General features: G+C 41.4%; 1 protein-coding gene across 4 annotated transcripts in view; it reads right to left on the bottom strand.

The window, feature by feature from the left end:
- Positions 1-5,816: 5,816 nt before the first annotated feature.
- Positions 5,817-24,644, bottom strand: part of LOC125453098 (NACHT and WD repeat domain-containing protein 2-like) — a 31,003-nt gene continuing 12,175 nt past the window's right edge. For all 4 annotated transcript variants that reach the window (XM_048532196.2, XM_048532199.2, XM_048532197.2 and 1 more), the window contains 3 exons: positions 21,531-21,675; positions 13,787-14,367; positions 5,817-10,597 (listed from right to left, as the gene is read on the bottom strand). In XM_048532196.2, coding sequence (XP_048388153.2) covers positions 6,839-10,597; positions 13,787-14,367; positions 21,531-21,675 — 4,485 coding nt within the window. In that variant the 3' untranslated portion in view covers positions 5,817-6,838. The remainder of the gene's footprint in view (positions 10,598-13,786; positions 14,368-21,530; positions 21,676-24,644) is intronic.

The following is a 24,644-nucleotide window of genomic DNA, read 5'->3' as shown; positions in this document are numbered from 1 at the left end:
AATCCACTCCCGCACATCACAGATGTCCAAGTTCTTTAAGGACCGCAACTTTCCCCCCACAGTGATCGAGAACGCCCTTGACCGCGTCTCCCGTATTTCCCGCAACACATCCCTCACACACCGCCCCCGCCACAACCGCCCTAAGAGGATCCCCCTCGTTCTCACACACCACCCTACCAACCTCCGGATACAACGCATCATCCTCCGACACTTTCGCCATTTACAATCCGACCCCACCACCCAAGACATTTTTCCATCCCCACCCCTGTCTGCTTTCCGGAGACACCACTCTCTCCGTGACTCCCTTGTTCGCTCCACACTGCCCTCCAACCCCACCACACCCGGCACCTTCCCCTGCAACCGCAGGAAATGCTACAGTTGCCCCCACACCTCCTCCCTCACCCCTATCCCGGGCCCCAAGATGACATTCCACATTAAGCAGAGGTTCACCTGCACATCTGCCAATGTGGTATACTGCATCCACTGTACCTGGTGCGGCTTCCTCTACATTGGGGAAACCAAGCGGAGGCTTGGGGACCGCTTTGCAGAACACCTCCGCTCAGTTCGCAACAAACAACTGCACCTCCCAGTCGCAAACCATTTCCACTCCCCCTCCCATTCTCTAGATGACATGTCCATCATGGGCCTCCTGCACTGCCACAATGATGCCACCCGAAGGTTGCAGGAACAGCAACTCATATTCCGCCTGGGAACCCTGCAGCCGAACGGTATCAATGTGGACTTCACCAGTTTCAAAATCTCCCCTTCCCCAACTGCATCCCTAAACCAGCCCAGTTCGTTCCCTCCCCCCACTGCACCACACAACCAGCCCAGCTCTTCCCCCCCACCCACTGCATCCCAAAACCAGTCCAACCTGTCTCTGCCTCCCTAACCTGTTCTTCCTCTCACCCATCCCTTCCTCCCACCCCAAGCCGCACCCCCATCTACCTACTAACCTCATCCCACCTCCTTGACCTGTCCGTCTTCCCTGGACTGACCTATCCCCTCCCTACCTACCTCCCCACCTATACTCTCTCCACCTATCTTCTTTACTCTCCATCTTCGGTCCGCCTCCCCTCTCTCCCTATTTATTCCAGTTCCCTCACCCCATCCCCCTCTCTGATGAAGGGTCTAGGCCCGAAACGTCAGCTTTTGTGCTCCTGAGATGCTGCTTGTCCTGCTGTGTTCATCCAGCCTCACATTTTATTATCTTGGAATTCTCCAGCATCTGCAGTTCCCATTATCAACGAATCAGCTCGGTAAGCTAACCAGCCACAACATCCACAACCCGAGCTGCAAATCTACTCTAAAATCTGACAGATTGTACCATATCCCTTCAGCTGTTTACAACAATGAAGACGAAATGTTCGGAGGGATATAGGCCAAATGCAGGCAAATGGGATCATTTTATTTTGGGAAACGTGGACAGCACGGAAGAGTTGGGCTGAAGAGTCTGTTTCCATGCTGTCTGACTCTATGACTTTATAACAAGTGAAAGTATTGACTGTACCCAACCAGCCCGCACTTGCTAAATTCACAACACAGTGTCCCATGTTAGAGCAATCCCCCTATAACCCACCTAAGCTACACCTCTCTGAATACTATGTGCAATTTAGCACGAGCAATCAACCTAACCAGCACATCTTTGGACTGTGGGAGATAATCAATGTTAGATGTGATTCTACAATATTTTGCTGCAGATACTGAAATCCAAGGTAGCCACATGGGAGGCTGGAAGAACACAGCACGCAAGACAGCATTTGGACAAAAAGAGAAGTCAATGTTTTGGATATTACCCTTCTTCAGGACTGCTAAAGAAGTATACTGACAACCAAGCCTACAGTAAAGCTGCATAATCACTCAACCTTTATTAATTCAGCAAATAAGGTGACAGGCACGCAGTGATTCATTTCTCATAGCAATGTTCGAACTAATCAGAGTCAACCTGCCTAGTTTGAAATTTAGAGTCTGGCAGTTCAGTCTAACAGTCAATCATCTTTAACTGCTGCATTTCCAAAAGAAGTGTTTCTACCAATCAATCAACTTGCCAACCAACCAGAACAAATGTGGGTTCCCCTGCCTCGAACTGGTATTCTTGTGAATTATCCTGATGAGTACAAGACAAATAGCTTTGATAAAATTTGACAGTTTTTTTGTTATTGAGTCATACAGCATGGAAATAGATCCTTTGCTTCACCTTGTCCATGCTGGCCAAGTTTCCCCAAACCAAATTAATACCATTTGCCTGTGCTTGGCCCATATCTCTCTAAACCTTCCTATTCATATACTTATCCAAATTTTTTTTACATGTTGTAACTGTACCTGTATCTACCAATTCCCCTAGCAGTTCATTCCACATATGAGCCACCCTCTGTGTGAAAAGGTGTTCCTCAAGTCTCTCTAAAACCTTTCTCCTTTCACCTTAAAATTATGCCCTCTAGTTTTAAACTCTTCTAGAAGAAAACCTTTGCTATTTACCTTATCTATGCACCTCATGACTTTATATACCTCTATAAAAGTCCCATCAACCTCCCATACACCAGTGAAAAACTGCCCCAGCCTTCCTTATAACTCAAACCCTCCAGTCCCAGCAACATCCTTATAAATCTTTTCTGCACCCTCTCCAACTTAATAATATCCTTCTTATAGCAGGACATCCAGAACTGTGCACAGTAATCCAAAAGTGGCCTGACCAACATTCTGTACAATTGCAACACAATGTCCAAATTCCCATACTCAATGATTGCAGCCATAAAGGTAAGCATGCCAAATGCCTCTTTTACCATCTTGTTTATCTTTGATGCAACTTTCAAAGAATTATGTATCTGAACCCCTCGGTTTCTCTGTTCAACAAAACTCCCCAGGTCCCTACCATTAACTGTGCATGTCCAGCGCTTGTGTATCGTACCAAAACGAAATACCTTGCATTTATCCAAACATTTTCTGCCACTCCTCAGCCCAATTGATCAAGATCCCTTCCTAATCTTAGATTACCGTCTACACTGTCAACTATACCAGCAATTTTGACATCGTCTGCAAACTTATTAACCACACGTCCTAAAGTTTTTCAGCAAACACCAAGTATCTATTTGAGTGTTCAAATTGTTTTTCTAACAAACTGGCATGTACAAATGCATAGGTCTTCCTATCAAAACACCAAGTGCTATTAAATTTCAAACATCTTCTCAGCATTTCATCTTCCCAGCTATCATAGAATCCCTACAGTGTGAAAACAGGCCCTTTGGCCCAACAAGTCTATACCGAACCTCAGTGCATCCGACCCAGGCCAATCCCCCTATAACCCACCTAAGCTACACATCTCTGAATACTATGTGCAATTTAGCACGAGCAATCCACCTAACCTGCACATCTTTGGACTGTGGGAGATAACCAGAGCACCCAGAGGAAACCCATGCAGACAGGGGGAGAATGTGCAAACTCCACACAGACAGTCGCCTGAGGGTAGAATCGAACCTGGGTCCCTGGTGCTGTGAGGCTGCAGTGCTAACCATTGTGCCGCCCCGTTTTCTTTTTGCTTTTGCCGAGACCACACACGATCCTGAGTCTCCACTCAAATTTCCCCGTCGCTGAGGCAAAAAACCCCAGGACGTGATCGCAGCCAATCGGCTGAAAAGTGATTAAAAGCTATCTTTTCAAATAACATGAAATATCTTCCCAACACAGCCTGTGTAAATTTAGCAATTAAATGTGGCTTTCTAGTTAAATCAGAACTCTCACTGGAATCAGAATCACCCTCTGAGCTGTTACGTCTTCTTTCTTGCTTTATTCTAAGCATTTTTCCTCCAAATCATGTTGTCAGAATTCACTCTTTGAATATCAAAGTTAAAATTCTACTTCTCCTTTCATTGCAGCAGTTCTGAAAAGGTTTACTTGCTTAATATTTGGAATAAGCAGGTTCACCAGGAAGATATATTGAAAAGGCTGGGCTTGGTTTCACTAGAATTCAGAAAAGTAAGTAGTGATTTGATTGAATTTAACAAGATCCAGAGTGGTCTTGACAAAGTAGGTGTGGAAAGGATGTTTCATCTTGTGGCTGAGTCCAGAACTAGGGGACATGGATTACAAATCTGGGGCTTCCATTTTAGGACAGAGATGAGGGAATCTTTTTTCTCTCAGAGTTATTCAGTTTTGGAACTCGGCTTCAGAAGGTGATAGAGGCACTTTCTTTAAATTCAATGAATTCCTTTCTTGCCAAGATACCCCACTTTGTTCTGATCCCAGCAAATTGGATCACCTGGCTTGATCGGTCACAAATTTACTTTTTGCTTTGTTTGTCACGGTCGTTAATCACGGAATACGTTCACACGTTACTGCCAATATCCTTTAACACAAGAACACAAGTTTATTACGCAAAACAAAATGAGAAACAAATCTATACATTTATGGCAATTTAGGAAGAATCAGTAAAAGAAAATTTCAACGCGTTCCCAGCAATATCCTTTTCAGATACTTAATTCCAGAGAAATATCATTCCCTAAAACTCTCATTTCTTTCTTAACTGACTGTTTCCCATTTGCTTTCTTGTACTGCTAACAGCTTCTGTGCTGTTCTTCTGGTCTTTCTCTTCTGAGCTAGAAGTCCTGTGTTCATGTCCCTTGAGCCAGGTGTGACACCAACCAGTGGAGCCTTTTACCCAATTCCCTGAATTCAGTTTTGTTAGGGCTCACTTGATGCCACATTCAGTCAAGTGCTGCCGTTCTGCCAACGCAGGTACTTATACCCACCCTCTGGAACCAAGGCTGTAATGAGGTCAGGAGCTGAATGGCCGTGGCGGACTCCAAATAGGGCATCACTAAGCAAGTTATTGCTGACCTGATGCTGCTTTACAGCACTACTGATGACACCTTCCATCACTTTACTAACGATCAATAGTAGATTGATGGGGTGGCAATTGACTCGGTTGGATTTGTCTTTTTTTTTGTACAGAACATACCTGGAAAACCTTCCAAGTTGTTTAGAGGATGTCAGTATTGTAGCTGTACTGGAACAAGGTGATTAAAAGTTGGTCAAGTTCCTGAACACAAGTCCTTAGTAGTTTTGTCAGAATGTTGTCAGGGCCCATAGCTTTTGCAGTATCCAATGTGTTTAGATGTTTCATGATATCATGAGGAGTGAATCAAATTGGATGAAGCCAGGCAACTGTGATGTTGGGAATTTTCAGAGGAGGTCAAGATGGATCATCCAGACAGCACTTATGGCTGATGATGGTTAAAAATGCTTCAGTCTAATCTTTTGCACTGATAAACTAGGCTTCCACGTCATTGAGGGTGTGCATAGTTGTGGAGCATTCTTCTCCTCCTTCAGTGAGCTGTTTAATTGTTCACTATCATCTACAAATAGATGTGGCAGGAATGCAGAGCTTAGAGTTGACCTGCTGGCTGTGGAATCACTTAGCTCTGTCTATCACTTGCTGTAATGCTGTTTGACATGCAAGCAGTCCTGTGTTACTGCTTCACCATTTTGACACCTTACTTTGAGGTATGTCTTTTGATGCTCCTGATATGCCATCCATCATTTTTCATTGTACCTGGGTCATTCCACTAGCTTGATGGTAATGGTGATAACGGGCACTGCAGATGCTGGAGAATCCAAGATAACAAAGTGTGGAACTGGATGAACACAGCAGGCCAAGCAGCATCTCAGGAGCACAAAAGCTGACTTTTCGGGCCTAGACCCTTCATCATCCTCTCTGATGAAGGGTCTAGGCCCGAAACGTCAGCTTTTGTGCTCCTGAGATGCTGCTTGGCCTGCTGTGTTCATCCAGCTTCACACTTTGTTAGCTTAATGGTAATGCTTGCTCGGGGATATGCCAAGCCATGAGGTTGAACATTGTACTGGAATACAACTCTGCTGATGCTGACAATGCATAGCTCATCATTGATACCCATTTTTTTGAATTGCTAGGCCTATGTGAATTCTATTTAGCACAGTGGTAGTTCCACACAGCATGATGTAATGTTTTCTTAATATGAAGTACAACTTTGACTCCATAAAAACTGTTGGTGGTGTACATTGAAGATATGTAAAGTACATTCTGTGCTATGCCAACCTTGGTACTTCAATCTGCACTGACATGCACACTCCTCCTACCAATACTGGGTAAGATTATTTACATTGGTATAAATCATTGGGCTACTCTTGGACATCAAAGTTGTGCTTTGCTCCCAAGTTACTTTTTAACTCCGTGCCTTCAATGTGCAATTTCCTACTGTCTTGGTTCAGGTAACTTTACAACACCACAGTTAAAAATGCAAAACATTCTCATTTCTTGTTCTCACAGCAGAAACAATTATATATTCTGATTCAGGATTCAGATATTCAGTTCAGTTGAAGAGTCACAGACATGAAACATTAATTTTGTACTCTCCGCAAATACTGCCAAACCTGCAAAGTTTGTCCAGTATTTTCTGTTCTCATATAGAAAATGATTACATGGCATTTTTTTCAGTTGTTTATGTAGCAGTAGGTAGCCGGAATTTTTTTTATATCCCAGAAGGCACTTAAATAGGGATTATAAAGTGTGCTATGCACATTAAGGAAGTCCATCTACATGCATTGTAGAGAAGAACTACGAAGATCTATTTTCAATGGTTTAATGAGGGTTGCACCAATCATTCTTCATGCATTCTCTTTTTATAGAATATATTTAGCCTATCTAACTGAAACCCATTTCCAGTTTGTGCTCTCCAGAATGAAACAGCGTTATTGCAAATCTCACCTTCCCCACCAACTGTAAAAACTTTGACAGAACTATTTTGCGCTGTGTGTTCATGTTCATTAATCATGTAGATGGGTACGAGATTGAATAGCGAAGCCATTACAATGAACCTTCATTGAGGAAATCCACCCAAAAAGCATTGGGTATGTTTTTACAGGACCAGCTTTTCTTTTGGGAGGGTAATTCAGTTTTCGATAAGTTGCTCAGCTGGCTTTTAATTTTGTTTTGGGCAGCAAGGTTGTCAACAACTGTGTATATTCCTATAGTCCCATCTTCAAATCCTACAAAAATATTTAAATTGTATTCTGACACAGCAAGACATGAGGGGATTTTGGATAAATAACTGCATCCAATATTCTTCCCATCTGTTGTCCGAACAATATTAAGTTTTGCACTTGAATGATGGTCACAATGGCAAGGGTGTCCATAACACACATAAACTATATATTTACCATCACATGTCAGTCGCTGACTAAAGATTGCACCCTCTGTACTAATGACACTCAGCTTCCCCTGGAGGATATCTAAAACACTGATATTCTCAGTGATCACGGAAAGGATTGCAATCCTCCCATCGCTGGAAACTTGAAAGACATCTAATTGACTAAGGAATCTGACAGGGAGCTGGATCTGTCGGTAGAGAGATTCTTCTGTAATATTCCAGGTATAAATGCTTCCAGAGGATGAGACAAGCATGACATAGTCTGGATAGTTGTTCAGTGTCCGAAAAGCAACAATATCAGCTTTGTCAGTGCATTCAAATCTTTTGACTACAGCCCCTGACCACAAGCTAACAGCAAGGAGAAAATGCTGGTGAAGACCCAGAACAAAGGTACTTTCTGATGTTATCACTGCATTCTCTAAGTGTGTGTGAATGGTGCAGATGATATGCCCTTCGGACAGTTTCCAGACCTTTGACACATGATCTTCACATAGTGACACAACAAAGCGATCATTGGGTGTTATCAGTAATTGTGTCACATCACCAAATCTGATGCGGTGCAGGTTTTGACCACCTTCTGTGTCCCAAACATAAAGGTCGCCACTAATATCTGCAGTTACCAAAGATGCTCCTGTTCTTGTAAGAGCACAATGTTTCACAAGATCAGCATGTGTAAAGGCTGTCTCTATTTGAAAGAAAATTAGGCTCCATTTGTATACAATGCTGGTACCATCAGAAGAGTAGAAATGTTTTCCCTGGGAAGAAAGAATTTGTATGCTCCTTTCTGTTCGTGGTATAGCTGAGGCAGTATCTATGCAGTCCAGGTCCCATGACTTCAAAAAGCCCTTTGACGTAAATATTACCAAAGCCTTTTGCTTATAGCATTTAGCGAGTCTCAGTGGGGTTCCAAGACTGTTCTCAAGAATTAGAACACATTGTCCAGTCTCTTTCTTCCAGACAAATAAGGCTTGAGAACCACTAATAACAGCGATAATGGATTCACAATCTTGTGACAAGATTGCTTGGACAAAGGATCCACCTTTAGGAGGTTTGAACTTGTTTGACATGCTCCAAACCAATGTGTTCCACAGTTCAATGCAAGATGCCCTGCTCAATAACAACGAGCAAGAAGAAAGTTCAACACTAAGAACTTCATTTTCATCCTCTGTACAAATAATCTCTTCCAAGAGGTTTGGTTCAGTCATATCTTCAATGTTCCAAACACACATGTTCCCAACCTTGTCAACAACACAGATTTCCTCATTGGATTCAGGCAGGAAAATTGAATAGACTGATGCTTCAGTAAATTCAAAAAAGATCTCACTTATCTGCAGACCAGTATGGATATCAAATATTGTGACCGTACTCTTCAACTGCCCACATAATGCATATCTTCTATCAGTAGTAAATGATACGCATTGAACCTCACGTGGGCAGTTTAATTGCATGATTGTTTGGCAAGACTTAATATCAAAGACACACACCTCTGTGCTGCTCTCGAACCACACTATTGCATTTGTGCTACATAGAACAAAACCACAAATAGGCCAAAAAATTTCTGCTGTGTTACCAGCAAGGCTTTTTCTCATGTCAACTTCATAAAGCAGAGATGATCGGGCAAAGTCATACACTAATATTGTGCTGTGGACAGTTGCAAGTACAAGGTATTGGTCATCATCTGATATTTGGGCTCCTGAAACTTTAACCCCTTTTGTGTTGATTTGTTCCCAAGGTGCTTGAACCTCAAGGTTCCAAGCACATATAGAACCACTTTCCAGAGTCACAAGAACAAGAGATTGTGACTGAACTTCTATGATGTCAGTTGCTACAGCAAGATCAGAAGTGCAAAAAGCAGCAGATATTCCAGGTACAGTAATTACTGGACTGTGCAGCACAGCCAGAGCATTATTCCTCAGGCCTTCTTGATAAGACTGCTTCAAATAATTGAACAGTTGAGGGAAGCAGTCTACAAATGGTAGAAGGTTCATCTGAATAACCATCGATAGCTGATCAGGGAAATCTCGCAGTAAGCAATGTTCACTTTTCATAACTGCTGCCAAAAACCTGATCTCCCTTCGATTTATTGTCCCAGTATTTTCCTCCAGTTCAGCTATTAACTGAACCAAGTGACCAGTTTCAATCATTGCTTGATGAGATGCAAAGGAAGACATAACATCAAGATATAGATCTCTGAGTCTCCCAGATCTCTTCAAATGATAAGCTAATTCTTCAATTTTTCTGTGATTTGGAAAGACTAGGAAAGGGTTAGAAGATTGGCAATGAAAAAACCATGGTTGCGAAGGCTGCTGTCTATCAACATGTATCTTCATTAAAGGATCATTTTCTAACATCTGCCACTGCATTGGTTGTTCTTCTTTTGGTTTCTGAGGCAACAGAGTAACGAGAAGTGGTTTCCCTCTTCCCCTGGACCATCGGCCACTAAAGTATTCCGCTATAAGGTTGTGCATTTGTTGCACAGTTTCCATGTTCCTAAGGTAACGCTTGTTGACCACCAGTGGAAAATGTCTGTTTGTCCAGAAGAGCAACTTTATGCCATTATGTAGCCTTCCTACTAAAAACCCACTCAGATCCTGTTCCAGTTTTGCCAATGAATAATATGGCACTTTCACAGAGTCTGGTAAACCGTTTTGCCACCAATAATGTTGAATAACATAGTCATCAAGCGACAAAATGTCCAGCAGCTCGACCTCACCAAGTCCGGAAGCTGCAAGCGTTATGTAGCCTAAAGCTCTGGAAACAAGACTTTCCCCATGTCTCCTTTCAAGTCTTTTGAGCAGTCGATTGATACTATCATGAACACCTATTCCTAAAGTCTGCTCATCAATATCCTCATGAGATCTCCAAAAAAGTATCTCATTATAAAGCAAGTTAACAAAAAGTGGGAGAGTACACTGCTGCAGAGCTGCATTGATATACATCTGTTGCCCAGAGGTAATCTTTCTATTGGAACTCAGAAGGTGTTGCGTAAGAATTTTGTTGCATTCCTTTCTCTCTCTTGGCTTTAACTCAAGAAGGTCTGCTGCATCAGGGTTCAACTGCATGGACTTCTGTGCAGTTTCAAAATTCTTCAGAGTAGTAGAAATAATTAACTTGGTAAATGGTGGCAGAGACTTTGGAAGCCACCAGAAGGCTCTGGTACTGTGAGTCTCTGAGATCTGGTCAGCAGCATCTATCATTATGATCAAAGGGTGCTGTTCAGATGATTCCTCTAAAAGACTCGTAAAACAGTTAAGTAATTTGTCAATGTTGTCATTATATATTTGCATGGATTTGTGGTAGCCTCTTGCTATTTGCTGACAGATTCCAACCAGGATACCTCTAAAGGAACTATTGTTTGTGGAAGAGAGGAAGCGGCTGACCGTCACTGGAGTACAGTTCTTCAGCCATGAACATACCTGAAATGTAACATACAGAAAATAAATAAGATATTGACTTTAATACACTGTTCTGCAAGCAAATATTAGTGGGCCGACTGGCAATTCTGACGAAGGGTCACTCAACCTGAAACACTAACTCTGCTTTCTCTGCACAGATGCTGCCCGACCTGCTAAGTTTTTCCAGCAAATTCTGTTTGTGTTTCAATCATCCTATGTCCCCTTTAATGCCTCATTGATGGCTATAACAATTAAAGATATCACAGAAATGAAACACACAACTAACTAACCGAGAGCAAAGACATTCTCTACAGAAACTAGGATAACATCAGGGAAATTTGGAAAGGTGAATAGCTAGGAGAGATTGTCACATGGGATTGTAAAATAACATAAACAACAGATCCTCAATATAAGATTAAATGGAAGCTTCTTTAAACGGAAGGCAGGGAAATATCTTTCAAGTTGTGAGGCTGTGGAATTCACTTCAAAGACTAATAGTTAAGGAAGGAAGTAAATCAGCATTAAAGAATAGGTTAGATGGGTGAATGAGGAAGAAGCAAGTTGAAGGTTCTTGAAAGACAATTGGGCAAAGGTGGTCAAAACTATTTGCTGACATGGACACAGAGTGGTTGAAGTGGAATTTTTAAAATTCATTCATGGGATGTGGGCTTCACTGGGAGAATGCAGGGTTAACATTTTGGGTCCTGTTCTGAAGAAGGTTCACTGGGCCTAAAACATTAACTCTGTTTTTTCTCCACGAATGGTGCCAGACCTGTTGAGATTCTCCAACAGTTTCTGTTTTTCTTCCAGGGAATTCTTGGAATCCTTCTAAAGGAAGATTAGTACAACAGCTATAAATAAAAATCATAATCATTTCAAAAGGAAAAATCTTATTTCATCAATTAAATATTTAATTTTTTGAGGAGCTGACAGACACCATGGTAATGTAGTAGATGCAATGTATCTGGATTTTTAAAAGATCTTTGGTAAGGGCTCCATAAAAGATAAATGAATGGAGGTCAGAGAATGTGGAGTCTGGGAATAAGTCGCAGAATGGAGTGCAACATGGCCTCACAGTAGAAAGCAGAGAGCGAGTGCAAAGGGTGGTTTCTTGCAATGGCAGAAAGTAGCAAGTGGTGTTCCATCAGTGCATGGACTATTGCTGTTCCCATTATACACTAACAACTTGGATATTAGAATAAAAAACAAAAATCTAAATTTGAGGATGACAGCAAATGTGGAGCAGGGACTCATGCTGTAATACAGAAGAGGTCAGAAATATATTACACAAAGACATTAATTAAATTGCAGAATGGGAGAATAATTAGCAATAGAAGATTAGAACAGATAAATGTAAAGAAGTGCATTCTGGGAGGAAGATTAGGGAGATTACTTATTTCCTGGAAGGTGCAAGTCCAAATCAGGTGCAAGTCTAAATCAAGTTGAGGAAGAAAGATCACAGGATACATTTACTTCTATTATTAATCACTGCACCGCAGGTTACCAAAGTAGTAAAAACAAATGGCTAGGCTTTATTTCCAGAGGGAGAGAACTGAAAAGTAGGCAAGTTCTACTAAACTGGCATTGTTACTTATGAGGTAGTGTAAGTAGTTCTGGTCACCTTATTGTTTAAAAAAAAGGCACTACAGAAGGTGGGAGAATATTACAAGGATGATGCCAGCAATTCATGGGTACGTTTATCAAGATAAGATCTCTTATAAGAGATTGGACCTCTTTTGAAAAGATAGAGGTGAGGGACTGTCTTAATGGTGGTCTTTAAAATTATGTTATGTTTTGATTATGTGTTTACAATATTTCCTCTTGTAGGGAAGAGTACAACTGGACACCATCAATATAAGATGGTTGCCAAGAAATCCAACTAGGGCTTTATTCAATACCTGTACACAATAGAGAGGTGATTGAAGTGAATAGTATAGCTTCTTTTAAAGGAAACTTAGGTTTTGGAGGAGAGGGAGAAAAGATGGTTTTGACAATAAATTTTTGTTGGGAAAAGAATGTTTTTTATTGATTCGATGTTGGCTTTGCTGGCTAGGCTGGGCCAGCATTTATTACCCATCCCTAATTAACCACATTGCTCTGGGTCTGGTGTCACACATAGGCTGGACCAGGGAAAGACAGCAGCTTCCTTCCCTAAAGGGAGGCACTGCAGAGGCTGAGATATTAGTCAGATGTTCTTTTCCTGACAATTTTCATAATTAGACTCTTAAGTCCAGATTTTTTAAAACTGGATTTTATTTTCCAGTGCAGAACTTGAACCTGTGACCATTAGCAGGGTCTCTGGATTAATAATTTAGCAATAACACCAATAGGCCATCACCTCCCTGTGATAACAATAGACCTGAGTGGAGAACCAGCAGCAGCATGGATTGGTTGGTCAATGGTCTATTTCAGTATCATATATCCCATGTCATCCTACATAACATGGTAAGAAAGGGGAGAGGGGCCAATTAATGTCCAGAGCCAGTTAATTTTTAAAAATGGCAAAATGGCTAACAATGAAGTTTTGTTTGTGGGAACCAATAGCAGAATGATATAAATCAACCAGTGAAGTCCACTGATTTGCAACTTACTACAAGCCAACTGCATGTTAATAAAGGAGTGTCATTAATTAGCACAGTTACTTCTACTGCATTATATAAATTTATCTCAGCATATCATGGCCAGTGGCACTCAGGTGTCACCTCTGAGTGTAAGTTGTGGTTCTGCTCTGAATCTAAAGGTTACCTCCCGTTCCAAAGACTGAACAGAAAAATCAAGAAGTTGATATTTTGATCAGAACCCTGAGGGAGTGCTGCACTTACTGTCTTTTGGTTAAGCCGAGACCCGGTTTGTCTTCTTAGGTGTATTTAAAAAATCCCATGCCACTATTTTGTCTGTAAACCCCAATGTCTTGGTTAATAATTATCCACCGCTGTACATCCCAAAAAAAAAGATTATCTGGTTGTTGGTCATATTATTTTTTGTGCGAGTTTGCAGGAGATAAATACCTCATTTCCTACATTAAAACAGTACGGAAGGGTAAAAACATTTCATTGACTGAAAGGAACATTGAGCTATCCTGAGGTCAAGAAAGGCATTACAGAAATGCAAGTTTCTTTTTTGCTGTTTACTTACTTGGAAAATGGTCAAATCACTAGATGCAGAGAGGGAACAAAATAATAAGACAAAGTCAGAACTAAAGTTCTGTACCTGTCTGGCACACGTTGCCATGAGAAGCGTTTTCCCACTGCACGGTCCTCCCACAATAATGAAGGGTGAGTTTGATTGCTTCTTGAGGATATATTCTTTAATCTGGTCCATTTCATTCCACTCAAAGTCAGAGAGGGTCACATATAAGTGACACATGGAAGAATGCCTCATAATCTCTCCTATCCCACCGTCAAACCGATCTGTCAGCCTTTGAACACTGCTGCTGTCAATCAATTTAACCACATCAGTGTAAAACTGCTGGCAAAGGCCATCAATGTACTCCAGCTTCATTTGCTCCATAGAGTTCACGTTGTGGTTGTCTAATAGCGTTGAAGTGTAGACGTGTAAGTCGGAGGAGTTGACCAACGCTGGGAGAATCTCATCCCGCAGTCTCAGAAGCTTAGCATATGCCAGACCATCATGGGGCAACTCACTATCAGAGTCTGTTTGTCTTTCGTGATCTTTGAGCATCTTCTTCAGGTGGCGAGTGACGTGTGGGACTTTGCAAATGTAGCAAATGCACATCGGGAGAACACTTGGTGATTGGTTTTCCAGAGCATGGAGCAACTCTTCTTCGAGAGCTGGACAATGAAAGAAAGGTGAAAAGTCATTCATATTTTTAAATTCATTTGTTCTGTTAGGATACTGTTTTTAGTGGCGTATTTTTCATTTTATTTCCATTGCAGGCTTGCAATATTTATGTTGACTGGTTTCTATAGTTATACCATGACCTCAAATTTAGCCCATTTCTCCAGGAAGACAGGTGGAGGGGCTTGTGTGCTGGTGGGAAGAGGTTATGGTATTGGAAATGAGCAAATTAACCCCATAGCCATTCAATCTTTGTAAAGCAAGACACTGATGAGCCCCTGCAAAAAGCAGGCAGGGAGTTGATCAACATTTCAAATGCATATCTCAACGACAATATCGACAATGAGACCCAAGTGGCTGAGGGAGGTACTAAATGGGCAAGCAAAGTACATTCCTAGGATCAGAGCCTTGTAGAATTATTTGCAGGCCAGGTCCTCTTCATTCTCAATGTCCAGCCTGGATTTTAGCTCAATGTTCACTCTCCATTGGCCTTCCTGTCAGTATCCCTCCTGTTTGGTCCCCTATTTCTTGTTCATGTCTGCCCAACAGCCCGCACTACCGATTTGATTGGCTGTGGGCAGGGTTTCCCAGTGCATTATTTCAATGAGGCACTGCCTTTCATATTGGCAAGACTAGTCTTCTGGTTTCACCTGCTCTCCATCACCCTTTCCTCACCTCTCTGCTAATATCATGTTTCATACTAGAATGTTCTCCAATGACCAAAAGTCTTAGAAAAATGAGTGGTGACCTTATTGAAACATAAAAGATTCTTAGGGAATAGATAGGGTAGATGCTGAAAGGTTATTTTCACTTGTGGGAGAGTCCAGTACCAGAGGACGTAATCGCAGAGTAAGTGGTCACTCAGGGGATAGCAAATCTGTGGAATTCTTTACCACAGGGGGCCCCAGAAGTGGAGTCTTAAGCATATTCAAGGCTGGCATGGACTGATTTTCAATCAGCAAGGGAATCCAGCGTTAAAGAGAAAAGTCAGGAGAGTAGAATTGAGATAACAAGGTGTACAGCTGGAAGAACACAGCAGGCCAACCAGCATCTTAGGAGCAGGAAGCATCTGCAGTTCCTGTTATTTCTGATACAGAGTAGAATTGAGGTTTGTCAAGTCAACCATGATCTCATTGAATGGTGGAACAGACTCAGTCAGCTGAATGGCTTACTTCTGTCGCTACGTCCCGTGGTACTGGTCTCCTCCTGTAGTCCTTAGCATTCCCAATCCTCAGGAATTTATATTTTGCGATATTATCACTTGAACAATTAATGCATTGGAATAGATGTTGGCTTAAGTTTTTTTCTCAGTGGGTGCAGTCTATTATTTATTTGTAGGACCTTTACTATGTTTTGCAAGGGTACACACTTTCATTAACTTAAAGCGTCCAATTTGTGCTTGGCTGAGGCAGGAACCATTGGATCATTGCATGGCCAAGCAACTTAGAGAGATCATAGATTGGAATGAAGTTCTTTTTCCATTATTTTAAAGGAGAAATCCATTAGCTCAAGATCATCACATAACTATGTTTAAGATTTGAATGATAACATTGTACCGTGTCATTTCAGATTTAATAATTTCACTCAATGTCACTTCTCAGACTGGACAATTATATCTTTGACTTGTCAGCTGCTTTCCAGCAATGGTTTCTGAGTAACAGTTAGGAGACGGAACCAGAGCTCAGTTCTACATCTGTAGCTCTGTAATACTGAGGCCCATTGCAGTTATCCTCATTGAAATCAGCTAGCATATGTAGCTAATAACCGTTCTTCTCCTCAGCCACCATTTGTCTCTCTAACCTGATGAAATCTGCTGTCTTCACTCCCTCATGAGGGAAACCACCTGGATCTTGTAAATGACCAGCCCATCTACAAGCTTCCTCTCCTCTCCAACATCTTTGAAAATGTCATAACCACCTAAATTCACATGCCTTATTCCTGCAACTCCATGTTTGAATCATTCCAATCACACCTTTCCTATGGCGACAGCTCTGAAATGGCTGTAATTAAAGTCATAAATTACATCCAGCATGCTCCTTTTAGGTTGAAGGGCAAGGCCGGCAGGTGTAGTGAATACTGGATGATTAAAGAAATTCAGGTTTGGGTTAAGAATAAGAAGGAAGCTTATGTCAGGTATAGACAGCAGAGATCAAGTGAATCCCTACAGGAGTATAAAGGCAGTCGGTGTGTACTTCAGAGGAAAATCAGAAGGGCAAAAAGGAACATGAGATAGCTTTGGCAATTAAGGTTAAAGAGAATTCAAAGGGATTCTACAAATACATTGAGGACAGAAGGGTAAGTAGGGAGAGAATAGAACGCATTAAAGATTAGCAAGGCCACCTATGTGTGTGGAGCTGCAGGAGATGGGGGAAGATACTAAACGAGTGTTTACTGTGAAGAAAGATATGGAAGATAGGGAATGTGCGTAAATAAATAGTGACGTCTTGAAAAATGTCCGTATTACAGGTGGTGGTGCTGGACATCTTAAAATACATAAAGGTGGATAAATCCCCACATCCTGATCACGTGTCCCCTAGAGCTCTTGTGGGAAGAGAGGCAAGTGATTGCTCAGCCCCTTGCTCAAATATTTTGTATCATCGATAGCCACAGATGAGGTACTGGAAGACTGGAGGTTTACTATTCTGGTGCCACTATCTAAGAAAGGTGGTCAGGAAAGGCCAGGGAACTATAAACCTGTAAGCCATGTTGGTGGTGGGCAAGTTGTCGGAGGGAAACGTGAGGGACAGGATTTACATGTACTTGGAAAGGCATGAATTGATTAGAGGTAATCAACATGGCTTTGTGAGTGGGAAATCATGAATCACTTCTTGATTGAGTTTTTTGAAGAGGTAACAAGGAGGATTAATGATGGCGAAGCAGTGGATGTGATTTATAGGGACTTCAGTAAGATGTTTGACAAGTTTCCTCATGGTAGACTGGTTGGGAAGGTTAGATCGCATGGAATACAGGGAGAACTAACTATTTGGATACAGAACTGGTTCAAAGGTAGAATACACAGAGTGTGGTGGTGGAGGGTTGCTTTATAGACTGGAAGCATGTGATCAGTGGGATTGATGCTGGGTCCATTGCATTTTGTCATTTACAGGAATGATTTGGATGTGACTGTAGCACATATGATTAGCAAGTTTGTAGGTGAAGCCAAAACTGGAGATGTAGCGGGCAACAAAGGAGGCTACATCAGAGTACAACAGGATCTGGATCAGATGGGCCAACGAGTGGCAGATGGAGTTTAATTTAGATAAATGTGAGGTGCTGCATTTTGGAAAGGCAAATCAGGGCAGGATTTATACAATTAATGGTAAGGTCCTGGGAACTGCTGCTGAACCGTGGAGTGCGGGTTCATAGTTCCTTGTAAGTGGAGTTGCAGGTAGATAGGATAGTGAAGAAGGCATTTGGTATGCTTGCCTTTATTGGCCAGTGTATTGGGTATAGGAGTTGGGAGGTCATGTTGCAGCTGTACAGGATATTTGCCAGGCCACTATTGGAAGACTGCATGCAATTCTAGTCTCCCTGCTACAGGAAGGATGTTGTGAAACTTGAAAGGGTTCAGTAAAGGTTTACAAGGATGTTGCCAGGGTTGGAGGGTTTCAGCTATAGGGAGCAGCTAAATAGACTGGGGCTATTCTCCTTCGAGTGTTGGAGGTGGAGGAATGAACTTTTAAAGATTTACAAGATCATGAGAGGATGGACAGGACAAATAGATAAGGTCTTTTTCCTGGGATGAGTGAGTCCCAAAACTAAGGGCATAGGTTTAAGGTGAGACAGGTAAGATTTAAAAGGGATCTAAGGGGCAAATTTTTCACATAGAGGGTGCTGCATGCATGGAATGAGCTGCCAGAGAAAATGGTGGAGGCTGGTGCAATTACAAAGTTTAAAAAGCATCAGGATGGGTATATGATTAGGAAGGGTTCGTAGAGGTATTGGTCAAATGCTCGCAAATGGGACTAGTTTTATTTAGGATACCTGGTCGGCATGGACGAGTTGACCAAAGGGCTTGTTTCCGTGCTGTACAGCTCTATGACATCCTACGTGTCAGTAGCAAAGAAGTACCTGAACCTTCTTGACCTGCCTACTGTCTTTGATACAACGAACCACAACATCTTCCTTCAATATGTTTCCTCCATTATCTACCTGCACGGATGCCCAAATTAGGTTCTGATCTTATTTACCCAATCACAAGCAGAGGATCTTCTGTAATGACTCCCGTTCGTCTGCAATTTGCAAGGGTCATGTATGAACTCCCTCTATTCGTCAACTCATTCAAGACCCTTAGCAATGTCATCCAAGCATACGACATCAGTAATGCCTATCTCTAACTCACCATGGTTTGTGTTTTTGCATTGATGGAGAGCCAGCCCCTGCGCTTCCAAAATCGGTGGCAAAGGTCAAAATCTGTAAGTCCCACTCTTCACCACATACCTCAATGTTTCTGTCAGCTAATCAGGTCCTGAGGTGCAGTTACTGTTGTTACAAAGAAAATGCAGCCCATGCACACATAGCAAGCTCTCACATACAATGAAGTGGTATTAGCCAGGACACCAGGGATAACTCATATGAAATCTTTTACAGAACTTCAGTTTAATACACCATTGAAAGATAACACGCAACGGGGCTGCATTCCCTCTAAACTCCTCGAATGGAACACAAATACACAACCTTCTGAATGAGATATAAGATTGCTACCAACTGAGCCACAGCTGACACCTATTGTAGTTGTTCTAAATAGCATAGATATGTTTAAGGGGAAGATAGTTCAGTGCATGAGGAAGAAAGGAACAGAAGTTGAAGAAAATGCTGATGGTGTGAAACAAAGTAAGGTGGACACAGGCTCAGAGATAGTAGGAACTGCAGATGCTGGAGAATCTGAGATAACAAGGCGTAGAGCTGGATGAACACAGCAGGCCTAGCAGCATCAGTGGAGCAGGAAAGCTGATGTTTTGGGCCAAGAAGGGTCTGGCCCGAAACGTCAGCCTTCCTGTTCCTAAGATGCTGCTTGGCCTGCTGTGTTCATCCAGCTCTACACCTTGTTATCTTGGACACAAGCTCAAATGGATTACAAACACCAGAATCAATATTTTGGGCATATTTTCTGTCTTTGAGGAAACTTTTCCTGTGACATGGACAGCACTGGATTGATTGTATTGCGCATTTCAACAAAATCAAATTTAAAAAATAAGCAGTTTTGTATAACATCCATCGAATAGTGTCAGAGTTGGAACTTCAAAATGCACTTCATATTCTGTTCACTAGGTGGTGCAGTATCTTCAACAGCTGCTTCTCAAGGACACGTTTTAGGCAGTATTGGATTAGTTGATGACATAATTAAATCAATCAGCAATCAAGTTTGCAACTCAGGGTAACTGTTTATGTTTTATTTAACACCCTGATTTTGCATGTATTGATTTTCCCTGTTTCCATTCGGTTTGTCTGTTCAACGCATCATTGACTACCAATAAAATCAAGGCTTCTTCATTCTCATCTGGTTCTGCTGGAAGAAGTGCATGACAGCAGCCTCGTGTAAATCTCCCATCAGTGTTTTCCTCCTATGAGGATAATCAGCAAAATTCCACTTCCCATGACTTTGGAATTGGCTGAGATCATAGGTACATCAGACTTAAGAGTCGGAGCAGGAGCAGGTAATTTGGCCGTTCGAGCCTGTTTCATCATTGAAAAGGATCAGAGCTGATCTGATTATGGTCTCAGTTCCACTTTCCTGCCTGCACGCCAGGACCTTTGACTCTCTTTTTCAGTGAAAAATCTACTGAACTCAGCATTCAACACATTTAAAGACCAGCTTCCACTCCTCTTCCACTCCACACCCTAACAAGAAAAACAATTCTCACCTATTTATGAAAAAGGAGACTTCACATTCTTAAACTAAATCCTGTAGTTTTAGTCTCTTCCACAAAAATCCTTCAGAATTCACCATATCAAGTCTTCTCAAGATCTTGTGGATTTCAATAAAATCACCTTTCATTCTCCTAAACTCCAACTACATCAATATTTCTTCATAAGATAAGCCCTTCAATCCAGAAATGAGTCAAGTGAAACTTCATTGAACTCTTAAGGCAATTTTTTCTTCAAATAAGGAAACCAACACTATCAATATTCCAGATGTGGGTGGCCCCATCAAGGCCCTTTACAATGCATTATAACGTCCCTACTTTTACATTCCATTCCCTTTGCTATACATGACATTTCATCGGTCTCCCTAATCACAAGCTGTATTTGCTTACTAACCTTGTGAGATTCAGGGAATAATCAGCAATTTCTTCTCTATTTAAGTAGTATACTGTAATCTATTCTTCTTGTCAAAATAGAGGTCATATTTATCCACTGTATATTGTATTAAGCAAATGGGCAAAATGTTTGCAAATCTGTTCATAACCTTTGCAGACTCTCTACTTCCTCTTGATAACATACTGTTCCACATATCTTAGTGACATCATTACATTCAGCTGCCTTATATTTGGTTCCTTTATTCAAATCTTTGATATTGATTGTAAATAACTGAGGACCCAGCATTGATACCTGTGGCACTTCATTAGTCACAGCTTGCCCAACTCAAAAATGACTCATTGATCCCCACTCTCTGCTTCATGTTGACCAATAAATGTTTTGAAGACAGAGCTAGATGGATTCTTGCTAGGCACTGGAGTCACAGGTTATGAGCGTAGACGGAGATTAGAATTTGAAATGCAAATAGATCAGCTGTGATCTTTTGAATACAGAGAGGCCAAATAGTCTACTTTTTCTCCTATTTTTTTATTTTGATGGTACTAAATAATGGAGCAGGCTCAAGGATTCATGAGTTCTACAACTGCTTCTACTTCTTATTTTCTTCTAAGTTAGCCAGATATTCCATTCCAGTGTCCCCTACGTGTGTATGTACCAGGCAAAGACTACTTCTCTGTGATGCAGCCTCCACAGCATGATAATTTGCTAAATCCATTCTGACTGGGTTTTACCTATTGAAAATGGCCCTTACCCTTATCAGACAGTACGAGTTGGCTCTCATAGTGATGGGAAGGAGCCAACTGGGGAGAAATTGATCCAGGTATCAACCAATTAACATAACAAAACCAGTTTATAATTTAACAGCATTCTCCAACTACTATGAAGATGAAAGACTTACCAGAGGTGAAATATTTCCGAGCTTGCTCTGGTTTTATGGTTCCCTCTTTAACACACATCTTCACTGTCTCATTGAAGATCACCTTCATTTCTGCAAAGCTGTCACGCCAAGCTGTATGAGCAACTTCCTTTGCTCTGCCCTCAATCTGCAACAATGGACTTATTAAATAAGTGGCAGTTATTCAAACGCACAGACTGAAATCAATGTCTATTAGCACTTTTAATTAGACATTTATTGATTTGTTACATTTGACTTCTTTGCTGATGGTAAAAATTAATGAACAACGTTAATAATTAATACTGCTTTTGCATCATGAAGCAAAGAGGTAAGCTGGAAAATGAGATATTTCACTTTTTAAAATATACTTGCAAGCTTCTTTGCCACCCGTGCAGGTTAAAAACAAAATCTTACACCGTGTGCTACCACACATGTTAGTAACTTGACAATGAAAACAGACAATGCTGAAAATATTCAGCAGGTCAACCAGCATCTGTAGAGATCGAGAGCAACAGAAGTCAATATTTCAGGTCAATGATCAGTTTGTCAGTCACACTAACTGTTGCCCTTTGTGGTTCCGAGGCAGGAAAAGGGGAGTCTTGCGGCTAAAGTTCCCTTGTTTGTCCATTCAGGCTCTCACTTCCATTCAGGCTGTGTGTGAGTCATCCCCTTTAAATAAAACTGTGTGTTGGTCAAGCAAAACATTTTAAAAGTCTCAGAAGTGTCCACTTTTTCCTCCTACTGAAGACTCCCCACCACTATGGTTGACAGGGCCATTAGTCATGTCCAACCCATTTCCCACACTACTGATTTTATTTCATTTGATTTATTTTTTGTTATGTATATTTGTTACAAATACAGTGAGAAGTGTTGTGTAGTATCACCACTCTCAGGTGCTATCATAAAACACAGAAAATAAACCAAAACATAGAATAATTCCAATCTACCATTAGCACCTCGATTAAATACCAAAACTGTCACTAGAGAAAAAAGTATTAATAGATTCCCTGGACGTGATGGGTCGCAGCCTAGGATATTAAAGGAAATAGCTGAAGAGCTGGTGAGGGCAATGTTGGTAATCTTCCAAAAAGTTCCTGTGGGATTAGAAAACTGCCAGTTTAACACATTTGTTCAAAAAGACATGAAGATAAAATTTAAAAAAAAGGTAACTATAGCCCACTTAGCCTGACATCTATTCTTAGGAAAGTGTTAGAATCTATTACAAAGGATCCAATGGCAGCATGTTCAAAAATTCATTATCTGATGAAGCAGAGGCAGCATGACTTCACAACTTTATTAGAATGCTTTGAAGTAATTTGCAGGATCAATAAAGGGGGAGCAGTGAATGTAATATATTTGAATTTTCTGAAAGCTAACGTACCACGCATTAGGTCACTTAATAAATTAAGAGCCCATAGTTTCCAAAGTTAGCATGGATAGATCATTGGTTAACTAATAGAAGACAGAGACAACAATAGAAATTGGTGAAAAAGTTCAGCAGGTCTAGCAGCATCTGCGGAGAGAAATCAGAGTCAACGTTTCAGGTTGAGTGATCTGTCCTCAGAACTAATGGTAGCTAGGAAATTGTCAGTTTATACGCAGAGGTTGTGGAAACACACACACATAGAAACATAGAAGATGGGAGCAGGGGGAGGCCATTCAGCCCTTCAAGCCTGCTTCATCATTCTTCACAATCGTGGCTGATTATCCAATTCAATATCCAAATCCTGCTTTCTCCCCATAAAACTTTTGATCCCATTCACCCCAAGTGCTATATCTATTCGCCTCTTGAATACATTCAATATTTTGGCATCAACTATTTCCTGTGGTAATGAATTCCACAGGCTTATCGCTGTTTGGGTGAAGAAATGTCTCCTCAGCTCCTTCCTGAATCATGTACCGCAAATCCTCATCCTGTGACCCCTGGTTCTGGACACACTCACCATCAGAAACATCCTCGCTGCATCTATCCCGTCCAGTCCTGTTAGAATTTTATAAATCTCTATGAGATTCCCCCTCGTTTGTCTGAACTCCAGTGAAAACAATCCCAACCTAGTCCATTTCTCCTCATACGTCAGACACGCCATCTCTGGAATCAGCTTAGTAAACCTTCGCTGCACTTCCGAGAGCAAGAACATCCTTCCTCAAAAAAAGGCCGTAACAGCACACAATATCCCAGCTGTGGTCTCACCAAGGCCCTGTATAACTGCAACAACACATCCCTGCTCCTGTACTCAAAACCTCTTGCAATGAAGGCCAATATACCATTTGCCTTTCTTACCACCTGCTACACTTGCATGCTTACCTTTAGCAACTGGTGCACAAGGACGCCTAGGTCTCCACTCTCCCAATTTACAGCCATTCAGGTAGTAATCTGCTTTCTTGATTTTATTTCTAAAGTGAATAATGTCACATTTATCCAAATTATGCAGCATCTGCCATTAATTTGCCCACTCACCCAACCTGTCAATTTAATGCTGAAGGATCTCTGCATTCTTGGACATAGTTCACCCTCCCACCCAACTTACTATCATCTGCAAACTTGGAAATGTTACATTTTGTTCCCTCATCCAAATCATTAATATATATTGTGAATAGCTGGGTTCACAGCAGTGGGGTCCTTATGGCTCCTCACTAGTGACTGCCTGCCAATTTGAAAAGGACCCATTAATTCCTACTCTTTGTTTCCTCTCTGCCAACCAGTCTCCTATCCATCTCAATACATTTCCCTCAATCCCATGTGCTTTAATCTTACTCATTAATCTCTTCTGTGGGACACTGTCAAATGCTTTCTGAGAGTCCAAATATACCACATCAACTGGCTCCCCTTTGTCAACTCTATTAGTTACATCTTCATAAAATTCCAACATCTTTATCAAGCATGATTTCCCCTTCATAAATCCATGCTGACTCTGTCTGATCCTGCCACTGCTTTCTAAATACTCTCCTTTAAAATCCTTTACAATAGATTTGAAAATTCTCCCCACTTACCTATGTTAGGCTCACCAGTCTATAATTACTTGTTTTCTCTCTACCTTCCATTTTGTTAGGATAGGGAGAGGGGGTTTAGAAGTAAACAATAGGGAGGGATAGAGCCCAAAGAAAGAGAAGAGCAGT

Source organism: Stegostoma tigrinum, chromosome 6 (assembly GCF_030684315.1).
Source record: "Stegostoma tigrinum isolate sSteTig4 chromosome 6, sSteTig4.hap1, whole genome shotgun sequence".
In the NCBI taxonomy this organism is placed as follows: Eukaryota; Metazoa; Chordata; class Chondrichthyes; order Orectolobiformes; family Stegostomatidae; genus Stegostoma; species Stegostoma tigrinum.
Note: the sequence above shows the minus strand (reverse complement) of the source record. Positions and strands in the feature narration are given on the sequence as shown.